This window comes from Eupeodes corollae, chromosome 1, assembly GCF_945859685.1.
Source record: "Eupeodes corollae chromosome 1, idEupCoro1.1, whole genome shotgun sequence".
In the NCBI taxonomy this organism is placed as follows: Eukaryota; Metazoa; Arthropoda; class Insecta; order Diptera; family Syrphidae; genus Eupeodes; species Eupeodes corollae.
In genome coordinates, this window is record NC_079147.1 from 9,785,450 (window position 1) to 9,802,302 (window position 16,853).

At 31.5% G+C, this 16,853-nt stretch overlaps 1 protein-coding gene across 2 annotated transcripts; it reads left to right on the plus strand.

Moving 5' to 3' along the window:
• Positions 1-664: 664 nt before the first annotated feature.
• On the plus strand, positions 665-2,504 carry LOC129940802 (putative gustatory receptor 89a). 2 transcript variants are annotated; one of them, XM_056049296.1, is made up of 3 exons: positions 665-1,718; positions 1,793-1,825; positions 1,925-2,504. In XM_056049296.1, the coding sequence occupies exons 1-3, from the start codon at positions 894-896 to the stop codon at positions 1,964-1,966; spliced, it is 900 nt and encodes a 299-aa protein (XP_055905271.1). In that variant the 5' UTR covers positions 665-893; the 3' UTR covers positions 1,967-2,504. The 2 variants fall into 2 exon arrangements, with proteins under 2 accessions (XP_055905271.1, XP_055905270.1); XM_056049295.1 differs by having other exon boundaries at positions 1,793-2,504.
• Positions 2,505-16,853: the final 14,349 nt, after the last annotated feature.

The following is a 16,853-nucleotide window of genomic DNA, read 5'->3' on the forward strand; positions in this document are numbered from 1 at the left end:
CAAAATTCTTCGCAGCCGACACAAAAGCCTCATCCGTTAAATAAGCAATGTGCTAATACGTCCCCCGAGTATCTATCCGAAAGCTTAAGCAAACTAATGGATTGTGTTTTTTTTGGTGGTGGCGTGAAGCAAGGAGAAAATTCTATATATAGGCTCGTATAAGATTGTTGCCGAAAATTTCACGCAATTTAATTAACTCACCACAAAGTTAAGGTAATGCGTCATCATTACCAACTTGGGGTTTGTAGGAACACAATTCAGAGGCTTTTTTGGGGTGCGGGATAAATAAATAGCCCGCTTTATAGTTAATCTCCATAATCACAGATTTGTTCAATTTAAGAATTAAATACTTTTTTCCCAGGCTATGTGCACCGCTTTGTGCCGCTTTATAGTTAATTTCGTGGTTATTGGATTTTTGTTGTTGTCGGGCTCAACTTGAATGTTTAAAAATTGATTTTTAAATTTCTCCACAGCCCACTCCACGCCCACACTCATCAGGGAAGCCCTATCCTGACTCGGAAGGAGTATCACTCTAGCCTTTAGCAGAGGACTATTAATTATTTATGCCACACTGGACTAATTATGCAATTTAATTTACCTAACAAGCTGTTGCAGATGTATGAGAGCGTATTTTTCGTAACTTTTTTGCAGAAACCACCAACATGTGGTGCAATAAAGTTGGAGCGGTTTTTTTCAAGTTGTTTTACTTCCTTGGCAAATTCCTAGGCTTGACGGCTCTGGAATTTGACTTTAAATCCAAGGTTTTCCGGACCTCTCGGAGAGCTACCCTGGTGTCATGTGGCATTTGTGTGTTGGTTGCGGTCGCATCCCCGTTCGCGGCAATATTAAGTTCGGAAATTTATAGGGCGTCCGGACTGCATATCGACGAAAATATGTCCTTGATAGCTGCTGCACAATTTTGCTTGGGTTTTGCGAGTTCTTTTGTGGCGCTTGTGTGTCAACTGTGGAAGCGCCATGACGTGTGTCGCACGGCAAGGAACTTTCAAAAAGTTCTCAACAGGCTGTCAGCTGAAGCCAAAATGGGTTATATAGGCGACGACGGAGGCAAAGGCAACCTCGACATCATCACTCCTTGGATAATTCTGCTCATCGTGATAAAGTTCTCCATCACAATGTACGAAGTGATAATGAACCTTCCATATATCATCGAGTATGGTGACATCATCAACGTGGAATCGTTCATAGCGTTCTTTCTGAATTTATACATAGCCCAGATTGCGGCTGTCTTCTCGGACATTGTTTTCGCCATCATGCTGCTGTTGGCGCGATACTTTTATCTGCTGGATGAGATATTGAAGGCCCTGCAACTGGAGATGCAGGCTGATGGCGATGGGTTGACTCAGACTCAGGCTGCGATGCAAATTCGCGTCCACCAAAAGAAACTTACCCAAGTGCTGCGGCTCTATACGCAAATGAAGCGGATGGCTTCTGAGTTTGCAAGATGCATAGAAGTTTCTATTTTCGTCCAGATGTTTAATACCTTTGCCAATTTGCTGACGAATTTATACGCTTTGCTGGATTTTTATGTGAAAGGGAATGTGTTGAGCGCGCTGAACTTGGTCTATGTGGTGATGATATTCTCGAACATCTGTCTGCTGCTTCATGGTGCGGAATGGGTGAAGAAGAACTCGGAGCATCTGAGGGATACCATCTTGGATTTAGACGCAAGTTGGGGTAGTTTGAGATCTAAATTCAGGGTGGGTTCGGAATTTTTGTTGGGAATTCCAAACTTTTTAATTTATAGCTGCCGATTTTCTCTCTTTTTTTTTAGAGCGATGTTTTGGTATTCAGCTACTGGCCAGAGGTGTTTGAAATCAATGTTTTGAGAATGTTTTCGTTGAATAATTCTTTTCTTCTGTTTTTGATTTCTTATTCGATAAATTTTGTTGTAATTATCTTGCAGTCTATTGTGACAAAGGCGTTATTTGAGGAATTTGAAGATTAAAGTTGAATGTTTAAGTTCAACCTGTTGCAATTCACGAAAATTTAAAGTCATTATCAAAAAATGATTTTATAGTTTTAAAAAGATAAGAAAATATTTAAACCTTTCCTGAAGCTACCTTTAAAATATATCTTTCCATAATGCATTTGGTACAAATATTTAATCTTTTTTAAACTTTGAAACTATGTAAGTAATCTTTTAAATTTTGTTGTTGATAATAATGATATTCTGTATTGAAATTGTGTTGAGTATCTAAATCAGACAGACATTGTGAAAGCTAAAATTTTCTTATCATTACTTTCGGATTTAACTTTAAAACTTCAACTCCAACTCAAAACCCAACTCCAACTTCAACTTCAACTCCAACTCCAACTCCAACTCGAAATCCAACTCCAACTCCAACTCCAACTCCACCTCCAACTTCAACTTTAACTCCAACTTCAATTTCAACTTAAACTTCAACTTCAACTTCAACTTCAACTTCAACTTCAACTTCAACTTCAACTTCAACTTCAACTTCAACTTCAACTTCAACTTCAACTTCAACTTCAACTTCAACTTCAACTTCAACTTTAACTTCAACTTTAACTTTAACTTTAACTTTAACTTTACTTTTAACTTTAACTTTAACTTTAACTTTAACTTTAACTTTAACTTTAACTTTAACTTTAACTTTAACTTTAACTTTAACTTTAACTTTAACTTTAACTTTAACTTTAACTTTAACTTTAACTTTAACTTTAACTTTAACTTTAACTTTAACTTTAACTTTAACTTTAACTTTAACTTTAACTTTAACTTTAACTTTAACTTTAACTTTAACTTTAACTTTAACTTTAACTTTAACTTTAACTTTAACTTTAACTTTAACTTTAACTTTAACTTTAACTTTAACTTTAACTTTAACTTTAACTTTAACTTTAACTTTAACTTTAACTTTAACTTTAACTTTAACTTTAACTTTAACTTTAACTTTAACTTTAACTTTAACTTTAACTTTAACTTTAACTTTAACTTTAACTTTAACTTTAACTTTAACTTTAACTTTAACTTTAACTTTAACTTTAACTTTAACTTTAACTTTAACTTTAACTTTAACTTTAACTTTAACTTTAACTTTAACTTTAACTTTAACTTTAACTTTAACTTTAACTTTAACTTTAACTTTAACTTTAACTTTAACTTTAACTTTAACTTTAACTTTAACTTTAACTTTAACTTTAACTTTAACTTTAACTTTAACTTTAACTTTAACTTTAACTTTAACTTTAACTTTAACTTTAACTTTAACTTTAACTTTAACTTTAACTTTAACTTTAACTTTAACTTTAACTTTAACTTTAACTTTAACTTTAACTTTAACTTTAACTTTAACTTTAACTTTAACTTTAACTTTAACTTTAACTTTAACTTTAACTTTAACTTTAACTTTAACTTTAACTTTAACTTTAACTTTAACTTTAACTTTAACTTTAACTTTAACTTTAACTTTAACTTTAACTTTAACTTTAACTTTAACTTTAACTTTAACTTTAACTTTAACTTTAACTTTAACTTTAACTTTAACTTTAACTTTAACTTTAACTTTAACTTTAACTTTAACTTTAACTTTAACTTTAACTTTAACTTTAACTTTAACTTTAACTTTAACTTTAACTTTAACTTTAACTTTAACTTTAACTTTAACTTTAACTTTAACTTTAACTTTAACTTGCAATAAAATTGGTATTGGAAAAAAAACTACTGGTTATAATTTAATATGGCAGTTCCTTAATAATTTTTACCATACTTTGTGGACAATTTGTTTATTTCACCACTATTTCTAATCAGAGACTCGAACCATTTGTTGAACTTGTTTTCCTATAGATAGTGTATAAATATATCTTATACCAAAACCTTCTATGTTATTTTTTATTGAAAAAAAAAAATCAACTTGGTAGATTAGTTACCTTATTTAAGGCTAGATGTCAGCTGAAATAATGTTTCTTTCTTTTAACTGTGAACATAAAGGATGTGATTGAAAATTGAAAATAATTTTCGCAAATAAGCATAAAATTCACTTTATTTAGTAAATCAAAATTTCGACAGAGTTTTGACTTCCCTAGAACTTGTTCAAAGAATTGTATTTGCGTCAAACAAAGAACACTAGATGAAAAGGGCGCTGAAACGTTTGAAAAGGTTAAACACACTTATTCAGCTGTAAGGTTTTCAAAGAACAAAAAGAGGTAAGGCTTCCCTTCTTTTTAGTCATTCATCTTCTTCGGCTCTTTCACTTGCAGTCAATTGCTCTTCTTAAATTAGCAATATATAGAAAACTTTATTTTTTGTAAGGCAGTTCGCCGCCTTGCCTTGAGTGTTTTGACACCTCCAGTTTTTGAGCGCGAGTTAATTAATCAATGGGACATGGTTTCAAGAGTCTTAAGAGATCTCAACCCATTCAGCAAGAACAACTGAAAATGTAAAGTCTGTAAGGAACTTCTTTCTTAAATCCCCTCATCGTTCTGCCAAGATACATGCAAGCGCCCTTGGTTTCTTATACCGATCAGTGAGAAGAATTTTGCATTTCGATCTTAAATTCCATTCTTAGAAAAAAGGTTAAGCCTAGGAATTGCTACCCAGGGACTAAAAAACTCGAATGGGAAGATATCAAAGAATATGAGTCACAATTCCGGTGGATGCATTTTCATTTACAAGCTACAAAGCTAATTTTCAATTAGCCTCGAAGGTCCCTTGAACTTGATCCATGTGATTTTGTGCAGAAACCTACATAATAAAAACTTGGAAAAACACTAGTTCAAGAAATCGCAGCAATTCCACGGGAAATGACCGAACGAGCTATTCGTAATTATTTCCGCATTCAAGCCTGTGTCATCAACGATGGTCGACATATACCAAAAAAGGTTAATAAATTGCAAATCTTATGGAATGTATGAAATATAAAAAATATTAAATCCGAGTACGTTTTCATTTTTCTTCTGCGGGACCCTGTATTTTTTGAAGGTTTTATTTTCTTATAAGAAAAGTTGTCTATTTTGAAGTATTACATTATTTCATTCCCTAGATATTCAAGTCAAAAATAATGTTTCCCAGTGTTTTTTATACCATTTCTACTTCTAAAAAAACTGTCAATTAAGATTTTTTTAAAAATGTAAAGAATAAAGTTAGTTGTCTTTTATATTGTTGCAGGTCAATTTTTCGTTTATTTTATAAGACAGTAGAGCACTTTGAACTTTTCAATCAGAAGACATCGCTACATCACACTATTTGAGTCGTTTCTCTATTCAGGTACTTTACAAATCACGAAAAATTAATTAAATGGAATAGGGATTTAAAAAAGCGGATAGCATGCGACCCACACTGATAACTTCCCATCCTGTCAGTCGATTAGTCTTGCTTAAAACAATATTTTGTATAGGATAAATAATTTGAAGTCAATATCATTCTTTGTTCTCCAAATACTTGAGTGAGTTAAATCTACTTTTGTTAACGGGTTTTTTAGTTAAAACACAAATTTTACTACTTTTATTAGAACATCTTGAATGTTTTAAATTTTTCTTAGAAAAATTAGCACACAATGACAACATCTAGAAGTCAATACCTTTATTATTTCACGAGATAGATGAAAGAAATATCAATTTTTACCAATTTTTGGAACTATTTTCTGTAGATTTTTATATTGTTTTAAAAAACTTACCGTTAAATTTTGTATTCAAATTTTACTGAATGTTAAAACAAATATTTTGAAGACGAAGCCAAAAAAGCACAACTCCTATGCGTTTCTATTGATTCACAACATTACAATAACCTAGCTGCATTTTTAGGACCTACAAAACCTGTAAAAAATCTAAATCTTAAGGACCTTATCAAAATCTGCAAAAAGAAAAGATTCCAAAAAAGAATGTGGTGGGTTCTCAACATTACTTTCTTAATGTTTTTTCAAAAGGACAATCAAAATATCACTGATTTTGTATCCTCGCTATAAAAAAACATTCTTGAGAGTGAATTCAACGTGACATGTGAATGCCAAAAATCTGTTTCCGTGTCTGAAAGATAAGTTATTTGGGACATGTAGTTGAATTCAACAAAACAAGTAAATCTCTAGAAAAAGTACGTGCTATACAAGATATGCATTCTCCTTCGAATCCTGACGATGTAAACAAATTTCTTGGCTTTGTTACATATTACTCTCTATTTATCAAAGATTTCTCAACTATGTTACATCCTCCTTCTCTCCAGAAAGTACAAAAATGATACTGGTCTTCAAAATGGAGTCAGGGTTCAACTAACTACATAAAAGCCGAACTATGCAGCGACCGAGTTCTCATGTCTTTTGATCCTACCTTGTCTGTCGTTCTAACAACTGATACCAGTCCTCATGGATTAGCTGACTTATTGAGTCGCACTTTAAATGGAATTGAAAAACCCATAGCTTACTCTTCACGTTCTCTGACGAAATTCGAACAAAATTATAGCCAACTGGACCGCGAAGCCATTGCTAGTATTTTTGGTGTTACTCATTTTTACAAATGTCTATTCGGCAGACTTTTCCTACTACACACAATCAGCCCTTGTCAAGAATTCTTTATCTACATAAAGCATTGGATAAGATGAGTTCAGGGTACGCTTCATTTTTATCCGGATTCAATTTTTCTGTTCAATTTAAACCAGGCGAAAGTATTAAGAATGTCGATTGCTTAGCTCAAGCTCCTTAAATTCTATTGGTGAAGAAGTCGATGTGTTCTACAATGAAAATTTTGTACAGATTTCGAGCAAAGAAGATACAGATCCAATTGACCTGAAAGCCAATTCAACCGATTCCGAGTTTACACATTTTTCGGAAGGTATTCTAATTCTAATTAGATGAAAAAACTTGCCCGAAGATATGTAAGGGGTGATTTTTTAGCTATTATTTTTTTGGCGAACAGCTGACGCATGTTTCGTGTTTTGTTTCACTGTCAAACATCTCCAATTTCATCTATAATTTAAATTGCAAATTATTGAATTTTACTATCATGCGTGCTCTGTTAAGAAAGTTTATCCCACGCTTCTTCCATTTTATGGTCAGTTTAATCGACGCACTGAAGCGCCTATTCTGGCTATTGTGACTAAATTTCCGTAAATAAGCAGAATTGTCGATTAAGAGTGAATATCAGCCAGAAGCATTGCAAGAGCTAACAATGCATCCATAAAAAGTCACAGTTTGGTGCGCTTTATGGGCTGGTGGCATCATTGGACCATACTTCTTTAAAGATGTTGCGAAATGTGCATGGTGAGCGCTACCTTGAAATGATATCCAACTCTTTTTTGCCCAAAATCCAAAAGCTTGACTTGCATGACATGTGGTTTCAAGAAGACGGTGCCACATGCCAGACAGCACGCGCAACAACGGACTTATTAAAAGGAATTTGGTCCAAATTTAATTTCACATTCGGGACCGGTCAATTGGCTGACTAGATCGTGTGATTTAACGCCTTTAAACTATTTTGTGGAGCTACGTTAAAGCTCATGTCAATGCAGATAAGCCCGTTTCAATTTACGCATTGGGAGATAATATTGAAGCATTTATTGGTGCGAGATACCGACCAAAATATTGGAAAGAGTATGCCAAAATTAGACTAAGCGGATGGACCATTTGTGGCGCAGTCAAAGTCGACATTTGCATAAAATAATCTTCAAACATTAAATTAATCAAATAAAGATTTCATGCACTTTTCTGAATTGTATGTTTTTTTTTTTGAAAAACTTTCCTATAGCTTTTAAAAAATCACCCTTCATATTGGAACAAAATTAACGCAAAACATCGAGCGGTTGGTAAGAAACTGCAATAAGTGTGCAATCAACAGATTTAATCCACCGAAGGCTCTAGTTCATCATTGGGAACGAGTGCACATCGATTACGCTGGACCTTTCCAAAATTTTTACTTTCTTGTTTGTATTGATGTAAAATCAAAATGGGCAGAAATCAGACTAAACAAAGATGTTCAAACTATAGCTCAAGTACCAAACAATTACTTTAACATTATTTTCTCTACTCATGGATATCCTCAAGTTATAGTATCCGACAATGCTTCAATTTTGTAAAGCGATGAATTTCATTAATTTTGTTCAAACCACGTTATTTTCCAAAAAATTATTGATCCAGAATATTCTGCAACAAATGGACTTGCCAGAAGAAATATACAAACGTTAAAACACCGATTAAAAGCTCTCTCAAATGATCAAACACTAATACATACAAAAATACAGAAAATATACTTTTACGATATCATCCTACACTCGTTGTATGTGGAAAATAACAAGCTGAACTCTACCTGAGCAGAAAACTAAGAATGCGAATTGATACTATTTTTCCATTATATCCAAAACCTTCCCAATTGGAATCAAACAATCCAGATTCATTGCAAGTGGAAAAGAAAATTTAAGTCAAAATTCTTAGTAAATGGCAATTTGGAGAAATCAAAACTAAATTTGGAGAATGTTACTCTTGACTCTGATCGCACAATCAAACGACATATCAACCAACTTCTAATAACTTTGGTAAAAAAGAAATCTGTTTTATGTGGTCCAAGTCAAAGCTTAACCACTCCAAGACCAATCAATCCCAATCCTGGTTCCATTATCTCCGTTCATCCTTATAATAATTCAGCTCAAATAATTCCTGCTAATTCTTCAGAACTAATCACTCATAAATCTCCAGTTCAAGAAGAAATTAGAAGATCAACCAGAGAAAGACACCCTCAAGTCCGTTTCGGTGATAATGTTCTTTCCTAAATATTCCTTACTAAGTGGCGGAGACTGTGGTGTTTGTTCTATCTAGCTACTTGTTCTTATTCTACTTCGTAAATAATTGTTCTATATTCGGTTCTCTACTTCTTTGATATTATTCAATTTTTCAATAATGATAATGATAATAATAATGATTATTCGACTTTTTGATTTAATTAAATAAACATCTTGAAATTTAGTTTGTTCATTGTTCATAGTTCATTGTTTTCTTTAAATATACAATACTTTGGAAAGTTAATGATATTTATTTAATCAAAATGACAAACATTTTGATTTAAGATAAATAATTAAATCAATCAATTGAATAGAACATAATTAAATATATTACATTGTGATTTAATTCTTCAATATTTTACTTTTACTATTTATTATTTGTATGCTTCATAGACAATTGTTAAAAGATTGTTAATACATAAAGAAATTAAATTAAAAAAAAAGATATTCGAGCCGAAAATCAATTTTTAATAGATTTTTGTTGGGTTTTATATTTTGCAAATAAAACTGTCAATTTAATTTTTCTTAAAAATTTACCAAATGTCAAAAACGTTTTTCTTCGAAGTTTTTTTTGTAAAATATTTGAGTACTATATTTTTTTAAAAGTTATAAAGATTTGTCCATATACCTATACGACCATACACTTATACACATGCACGCATAGATATCTCTCTAAAAACCTTTGATTTAGATTCTGGGGGCCTTTAAACATTAGAAATATCAACATTATTTTCAATTCGACAAATTGGACCGATTACAATACCTACTTATGCCAAGTTAATTAAATCAAATTGGATAATTTCATTTAAATGATTTTTCCCTACTAATCTTGAGTTAAATATATTTAAAAGTTCTTAAATATAATTTATAACAATATTAATTAATTTAAAATTTAAATTTATTATCAACTGTTTGCTAACTAAACTATAAAATGTATAACTGCCCATCATCACTAGCAAAAAAAACAAAAACCCGCTGACATAATTCGCTTACCGCAAAATAAAACTTCTTATGAGAACCGAACCGAACATTCTGCAGTAATTTAAACGTCTTAACATAATTTTTTAATAAATTAATAGTCTCCACCTCATCAACTAAAGAATCATAAAAACAATAATATTATTATGTTCATCTACATAAACCGGGGAGCAATTTGTGTCAGACTCTAAAATGAGCAAAAACCGTTGTTGTGTCCAACGCTCCTACAATATAGCTTCTTCGCATATTATCAACATTAACAACAACAAAACACATTCACTTGGTCTAGCGTTTTGAATTTTCCAGTCTGACAACTTTCCAGCCGCCCATCCATCCATCGTCATCTCCATCGCATATAGCCAAAGTAAGTTTACTTGGTCAAGAGTATACGCGCGTCTTATACCTTACCTGCTACCGAACGGATGACTCCAAACTTGCCGATATGATGCATTTTCTGAGTTTTTGTTTTGATCGGCTCTTTCTTGAATCTCGAAATGAGCGGGCCTGATAACAACAACTTCAGGCTTCGGCTTACAATGTCGACCAAGAACCGTTACAATTACAACCATCATCATCATCAACAACATCCCAATCCAAAAGATACAAAAACCAGAAGAAGCAGTCTTCTAGTCTTTAAGTCTTCTACAATGCGATGTGGTTCGGTTTCGGTTTGGTTTGGTTTGGTCTTGGTTAGCTTAGGTTAGGTTAGACACACATTCCGCGAGGCATCTTTTCTTCGGTCTTCAGGCAGGTATAGTGGCTTTGACTAACTCTAGTCCAAAATCCGAATCCACAAGCAGATGCCATCACCAATGTCTTCACTTCTTCAGTTTCAGTTGGATTTTATATTCGCTTGATGAAAGAAGTGCTCCAACTTCGGTCGTGGATTAACGATAAACGATAAAGTGATTTCCTCCATTAAAAAAAGATATAAAATTGTGAAAAGTGTGGATGAAGAAAACAAATAGATATTAAGAGGCTTTTAACTGTTTTGTTGTTTACTCTATAATCAATTCAATGAGTGATTAAAAATTATAATTAAAGAAAGAAAAGTAAACGTATTGAGTGAGTGTTGGGTTAAAGAAAAATGCATCGGCAAAGGATATCGCCTTCTGCCGCCTCTGCAGCCGCGTTACTTTGGATTACCTTCGCACTTCGGATGGATAGCTGTTGTCACGGCAAGTATTTTTGGGTGGTTCAACTCTTCTATCATAACTCTCCAATTATTGCTGCGAAGCTATATGACAGGCATCAGAGCTAAGTGTGTACAATCCGCGCGCAATAAGGAAGTTAAAGCTGCGCTTGGTGGCGTTACACCTGCTCTCCTCCAATTAACTGGATTACAAACTTGGAAAACTAATTGTTGGCCCGCTTCACTTCCAGGAGAAACTTTGTATCTAAACGAACTACTTTGTTTCAAAAGATACGACTTTTCTTGTGACAGATTTCTTATTTTGGATTTTGACAGAAAAGATAACTTTTCCTTAAAGACTGATATTTTGTAATTTCAAGATTGCGTTTTGTATGACAAAAGAAGCTTTTGTAGGCTCATCTTTGATAAAAGAGTTACGTAAAGTTATTAAGAGGGAATTAATTAATCGATTTTATTGAAGAAGTACCGTTAGATTTCGTTGATTTATCTATAGAAATAAAAGCCAAACAATGGAAAATCAATGTTTTGAACGAAAGTGTGTGTAGATTTTGTGATGTAAGGGCAATGACATCCCTAATTTAAATTTGAATGAGTCGCTAGATTTTATATAGATGACGAGACTAGCTACGACAAAGAAGAAGTCTTAAAAAAATAATCTTTGTTGAATTAATTTGCATCTTTTAGTCGATTCGGATCGGATTGAATTTATACTTCGAAGATCTGAAATTTTGGATGAAGTAATTGTTGGATCGATAAATTGGCGGATGGAATATCTTTTATTGATCTTTACAGTTCCACTATCAGCTGTTTGTTTTGTTAACTAAGTTCATATACCTATAATTAAATAAAGTAATTTATGCTTTGTTTGGTTAGCACACAAATTATACTTTGACAAAACCAATAATTAAAAAGATATGTGTGGCAATTACCTTGTTTAGTGGAACGTGGTGGATTGACCTGAAATATTTTATTTATGTTATGCCAATGGCATAGTGAGTTTTCTTCCGCAAAGTTTTTTGATATAGATAAAATGTAAGACTTTAAAGACTTTACTTTAAGAGAAAAGACTTGATATCGACAAGGAAGTCCTTTATAGATGAGGGTGTTTCTTATGTTGCAATGCTTCAAAGATTTTAAACTGTTTAACATTACATTGAGTCGTTTCAAAGTTATTAAGTTTCTAAGAAATCGGTTTTATGATAAATTTGAGGATGATGTTTCATTTCGGTCTGCAAATTTCTATTTTGAAGTGTCTGTACTGTACATTTTAAATATTTTGCGGAAAATCTTAGCAATTGTTTGTTTCATACGCCGTTTTTTTTACCATGACAATTAAGAATGTCAAACTGTGTTGAAATTTCTGTTTAGAAAGGTTGCAATTCACCATGAATTATTTAGCTTTAACGCTTCCAAATTATTAACATTTACTTTGAAAAATACTTAACGAAAACAATGCAGAATTAAAGAAAATAAAGCTTATTTCAAAGGTTGATATAAAATTGAAATTATTCTTCTTTTAGGATAGAAGAACTCTTAACAAAAGTTGAGTGTCTGTTATAGATGCAGAACAGAGTTTGCATCTTTATTTCAAAAATGTACTGTTTTTCAATAAAATTTTATATTTTTCTAGAACATTCTTTTATTTTTTTCTACGTGTTCTACGGCTTTGATAAACAAATAATTAAAAGCTATTTTGTTTACTTCTTGTTACTCTTCTCGTTAGCAACTTACAAAGAATTTCATAAATAATGGAAATCAGGAGTAAAATTTAGAACATCAATTTAAAAAAATTGAAATTCTGCATATTTGAATTAATAAATGACTAATTTAAAATATACACAACTCTGCATTCTGTTTCGCATCTGATTTAATCTCAATATATGAGCTTTTCAAAAACTCAAACATTGAAGAACAGTATTACCAGATGAAGAAGTAAATTCTAATATAAAAAGAAATTATGTATATTTTCAAATTTTGGTTCTATTTAAATTCATAGACTAAGACCACAAGTATCGAGATTTTTTTTCAAAAGCAAAATATGTAACAAGCAAATGTAAACACAAAAAATGTTCACTTGAAAATTTTGCATGTCGTTACATTAAAACAATTAAAATGCATTTTTTCAGAAAGATTGAAAAATGTTTAAACTAATAGCTGCAGTTAGAGAGTAATTTTAAATATTTTGTAAGTCAGATATTAAAAGAGTCAACGACTTTCTGGGCACGCAAAATGTCTGTTATACTAAAAAGTATGTTACAAGACGCAGGTTCCTGAAGAACTTGCATCTCTAAACAATTTCTGTGAGGGAAATGTAATGAATTGCAAACGGGTAACCTTAAATTGTTATTTGTTTGCTTTGCACTTTATGTCTAAAAGTGCTACGACGACTGGACTAAGAACACAATATGAATCCGAAATCCAGGTTTATTCCAATCGCGCCGCACAAATTCATCAAATTTTAACTATTGGTGGATCCAATGACGGTCATATGAGCCAAAGAGTTCAAATAGCTGTCAGTATTAGTTGTACAAACAAACATTTTATCTGCAAAATTTGTCTGTCAAAAGCAACTAAAATTTGTAATAATCTCAAAGGTATTCACTTAATTTAAAAATCGAAAAAAACTTTTGCAATGCTTTAAATTTTGTTTAATCTTTTTTGAGTGAAGAAGCAAATATTCAGGCAAATTGTATAAGAAATGTGGATTTTGATATTATGTTCTGGAAAAAGTGCATTTTTAATTTTCTTTGCACAAATTAAAGTTCCTAAAAATCGTCTTCAATTGTAAATTACATTATCCTATACTGTTTTTTCTTTGAAAATTATTAAATATAAAAACTATTAACATCTTAATAAATGGACGAAATACTTTTTGAATTGAATTTGCTTTGGATCCTCTAGAATTGAGATTTTTAAACATGAATTCGAAGAAGTAAAATGTTTCGAAAGTGACATTTTCGTTAACATTTCGTTTCGTTTCATATGTTTTATTTTGTTTTAAAAGATTTGAAACACTGGAGAATTGAAGTGAGAAGTTTTTCTCCGTTTTTTTTTTTTATTTTCTAATTTTAAAATTGTGTTGACTCCTTTTTGGTTAAAATATTTGTAAATTGTGATTTTTTAGAATTTGTCTTCTAGCATCAGCTACAAGGTCTTGAAATTATAGCATAAATATACTCGCGGAAATTGCTCCAGAAAAACAACGCAAACAAAAATCCAGAAAGTTCTTCATATCAAATTCTGTTTCGTAGGAAAAATGGTCAAATTTTCCAGGACTGATTTGATTTTGTAAGTTTAAGTTTAGGCACAATTTTCAACATTTCTGCATGAAATTCGCTCAAAGCACCTTTCAACAACTTTTGTTTACGGAGCATATTAAAAAAAACTTCTGGGAATCTTGGTTCTCTAAAAGAAATCTAATAAACATAATTGTCACTCAAGGGCTTGTAATATGTTAATGTGAAGTCAAGTACACATTAATGTATTTTCATTTTGTCGGCTTCCTTTGCAAATTGAAAATTTTGACATTTCTCGACGTTTTAAGGTCGAAAAAAAAAAGATTTTTAGAAAGATGTCTGTGCGTGCGTGTGTACGTACGTTCATTCGTCCGTACGTCCGTATGCCCGTATGCCCGTACGTCCTTACGTTCGCGACGTTTTTTTCGTTGTCTATAGCTCAAGAACCAGAAAAGACATCGACTTCAAATACATTTTTAATATACAGATAAAAAGGCCGAAAGATGCAGAAAGGGCTTTCAAGAAAATTGCGTGGGCGGTTTTATTACCATAGCAGTGTTAAAAAAGGTTAAACATTATGGTTAACCCTGAATATCTTACAAAAGAAAAACGCTAGAGACTTGAATTAAGTTTTAATATCATACCAAACAAGTATATTTAAAAAAAAAATACAACTAACGTTTTTTTTACAAATCAAAAAAAAATGTTTACCTCGAAAATTTTACGAATACAAAATAATTTTATTTATAAGAATAACCTGAAGACAGACATTTCACGTTTATTATCAATTGTTTTTAAGTTATAGTTTCTAATGAACTAAGTAGGAAAACTTGAACTTTTTATGTGGTGTTTTAAACTTCTTCGGTTTCTGTTTTGGAGAGTGCTTTTCTTTTAATGTTTTCACAAACCTAAAATTTAAATGTATAAAAATGAAGGGTTTTATAGGTTTTTTGACAAATGAAAAAAATATTATGCATGGATATATGGTTTATGACTACTCGAAAATGTGAAAATTGTTAATAAAAATGTTTAAATATAAATCACATATGTATTTGGGAATGAAATGTATTAATCTTATTTAATGTCTCTGACATTTTCCTATTTCCATTTTTAAAAAGATTAATTCAATGTTATAGGATGAATGGGTTATTCTTTTTCTTGGATTTACTCAATAGTCCTAATACTTTTCTACTTTTCGTTAAATTTCAGCAAAACAGCTAAAAGATTAATATTAACTACAATTATTACATCCAAATCAGTAAAACTTTAATTAATAAATTAGTTATTTCCTAAAAATGGTTTAAAAGTAAAGGGTGGTTAAATTTTAAGGTCCGATGTTGATTTTGAATAAAACACAGATTGTTAAGGAGTTATTATCATTTCTTTTTGATATGATTGTATTGGTATGGATCAATTATGTAGAAAAAAATATCGGTCTACACCTCCATTCGATAGTCCAAATTTTCGATTACGCTGAGGAATAGATGAGGTTCTATGCCGTTAATGTGCCGATTTATCTCATCCTTCAGCTTTTGAATTGTTGATGACTTACCGACGTATGCATCTTTTCTTTAAAATAATCGCAAAGAAAGAAGTATAGTGCAAAAGAGCCATTGTTTCGTTATCTGTATAGCATCTGGCACTGTCCTGTTGGAACATATCGTCCTTACCAATATCATCCAATTCGGCCCATACAAATTTCGTTGTTAATTCACGATAGCGAACACCACTCACAGTAAATGCCTGACCGGCCTCATTTTGAAAAAAATTACGGCCCGATGAAGCGGCCAGCCCATAAACCGCACCAAACAGACACTCTTCGTGGGTGTATTGGTTTTCCAACAATATCACTTTTGGATTATCATTCGCCCAAATGCGGTAATGCTGCTCATTGACGAATCCTTTAAGGTGAAAATGTGCTTCATCACTAAAGATGATTCTCTTTAAAAATTGATCACCCACTGTTGCCATTTCTTGCCACCATTCTGACCATTGATGAGCGACGCTTGAAATGGTCATCAGGTTCTAGTTAACTTCCAATAGAATGTTATTGTTATCGACTTTTCAAGGTTCCTAGGGTCTGAATAAAAGATTTTAGGCGAGATGTACCTTCGTTACCTTTTTTGGTCGTCTATAGCTCAAGAACCAGTAGAGATATCGACTTAAAATGTTGGTTAACCATAAATATCTCACGAACCAATAACGCTAGAGACTTGAATTAAATTTTATATCGCAACGTGATACCAAACAAATATATTTTTGGACAAAAATCCAATTAACGGTTTTTTTATAAATCAAAAAACTGAAAACAAACATTTGTTACCTGGAAAATTCTACGAACAAAAAATTGTTTTGTATGGAACAAATTTTTTTCAACTTTTGCTTAAATTTTAATAAAAATCGAATTGACAGTTTTTTTTACAAAAAATTAAAAACCTAAAAAATATTTTTAAAAAATGGTAAAAATTGATTTCGACTCAAATATCTTTTCAAAAATTCGAAATTTTGTTTTCAACATTCTGAAAAATTATGAAAAAAATCGAATGGACAGTTTCTCTACAAAATGTAAAAACCTAAAAAAAAACATTGTGCAAATTTTCTTTCGACTCAAGTATCTTTTCAAACTAATTTTATCTCACAGAAAATATTGTATTGTTTATTGTTTCAAATATACAAAAAATAGTACGCTAAATTGCTAAAAAATGATATTTGGTTCTCGATATTTCGTGAACAATCGAATATT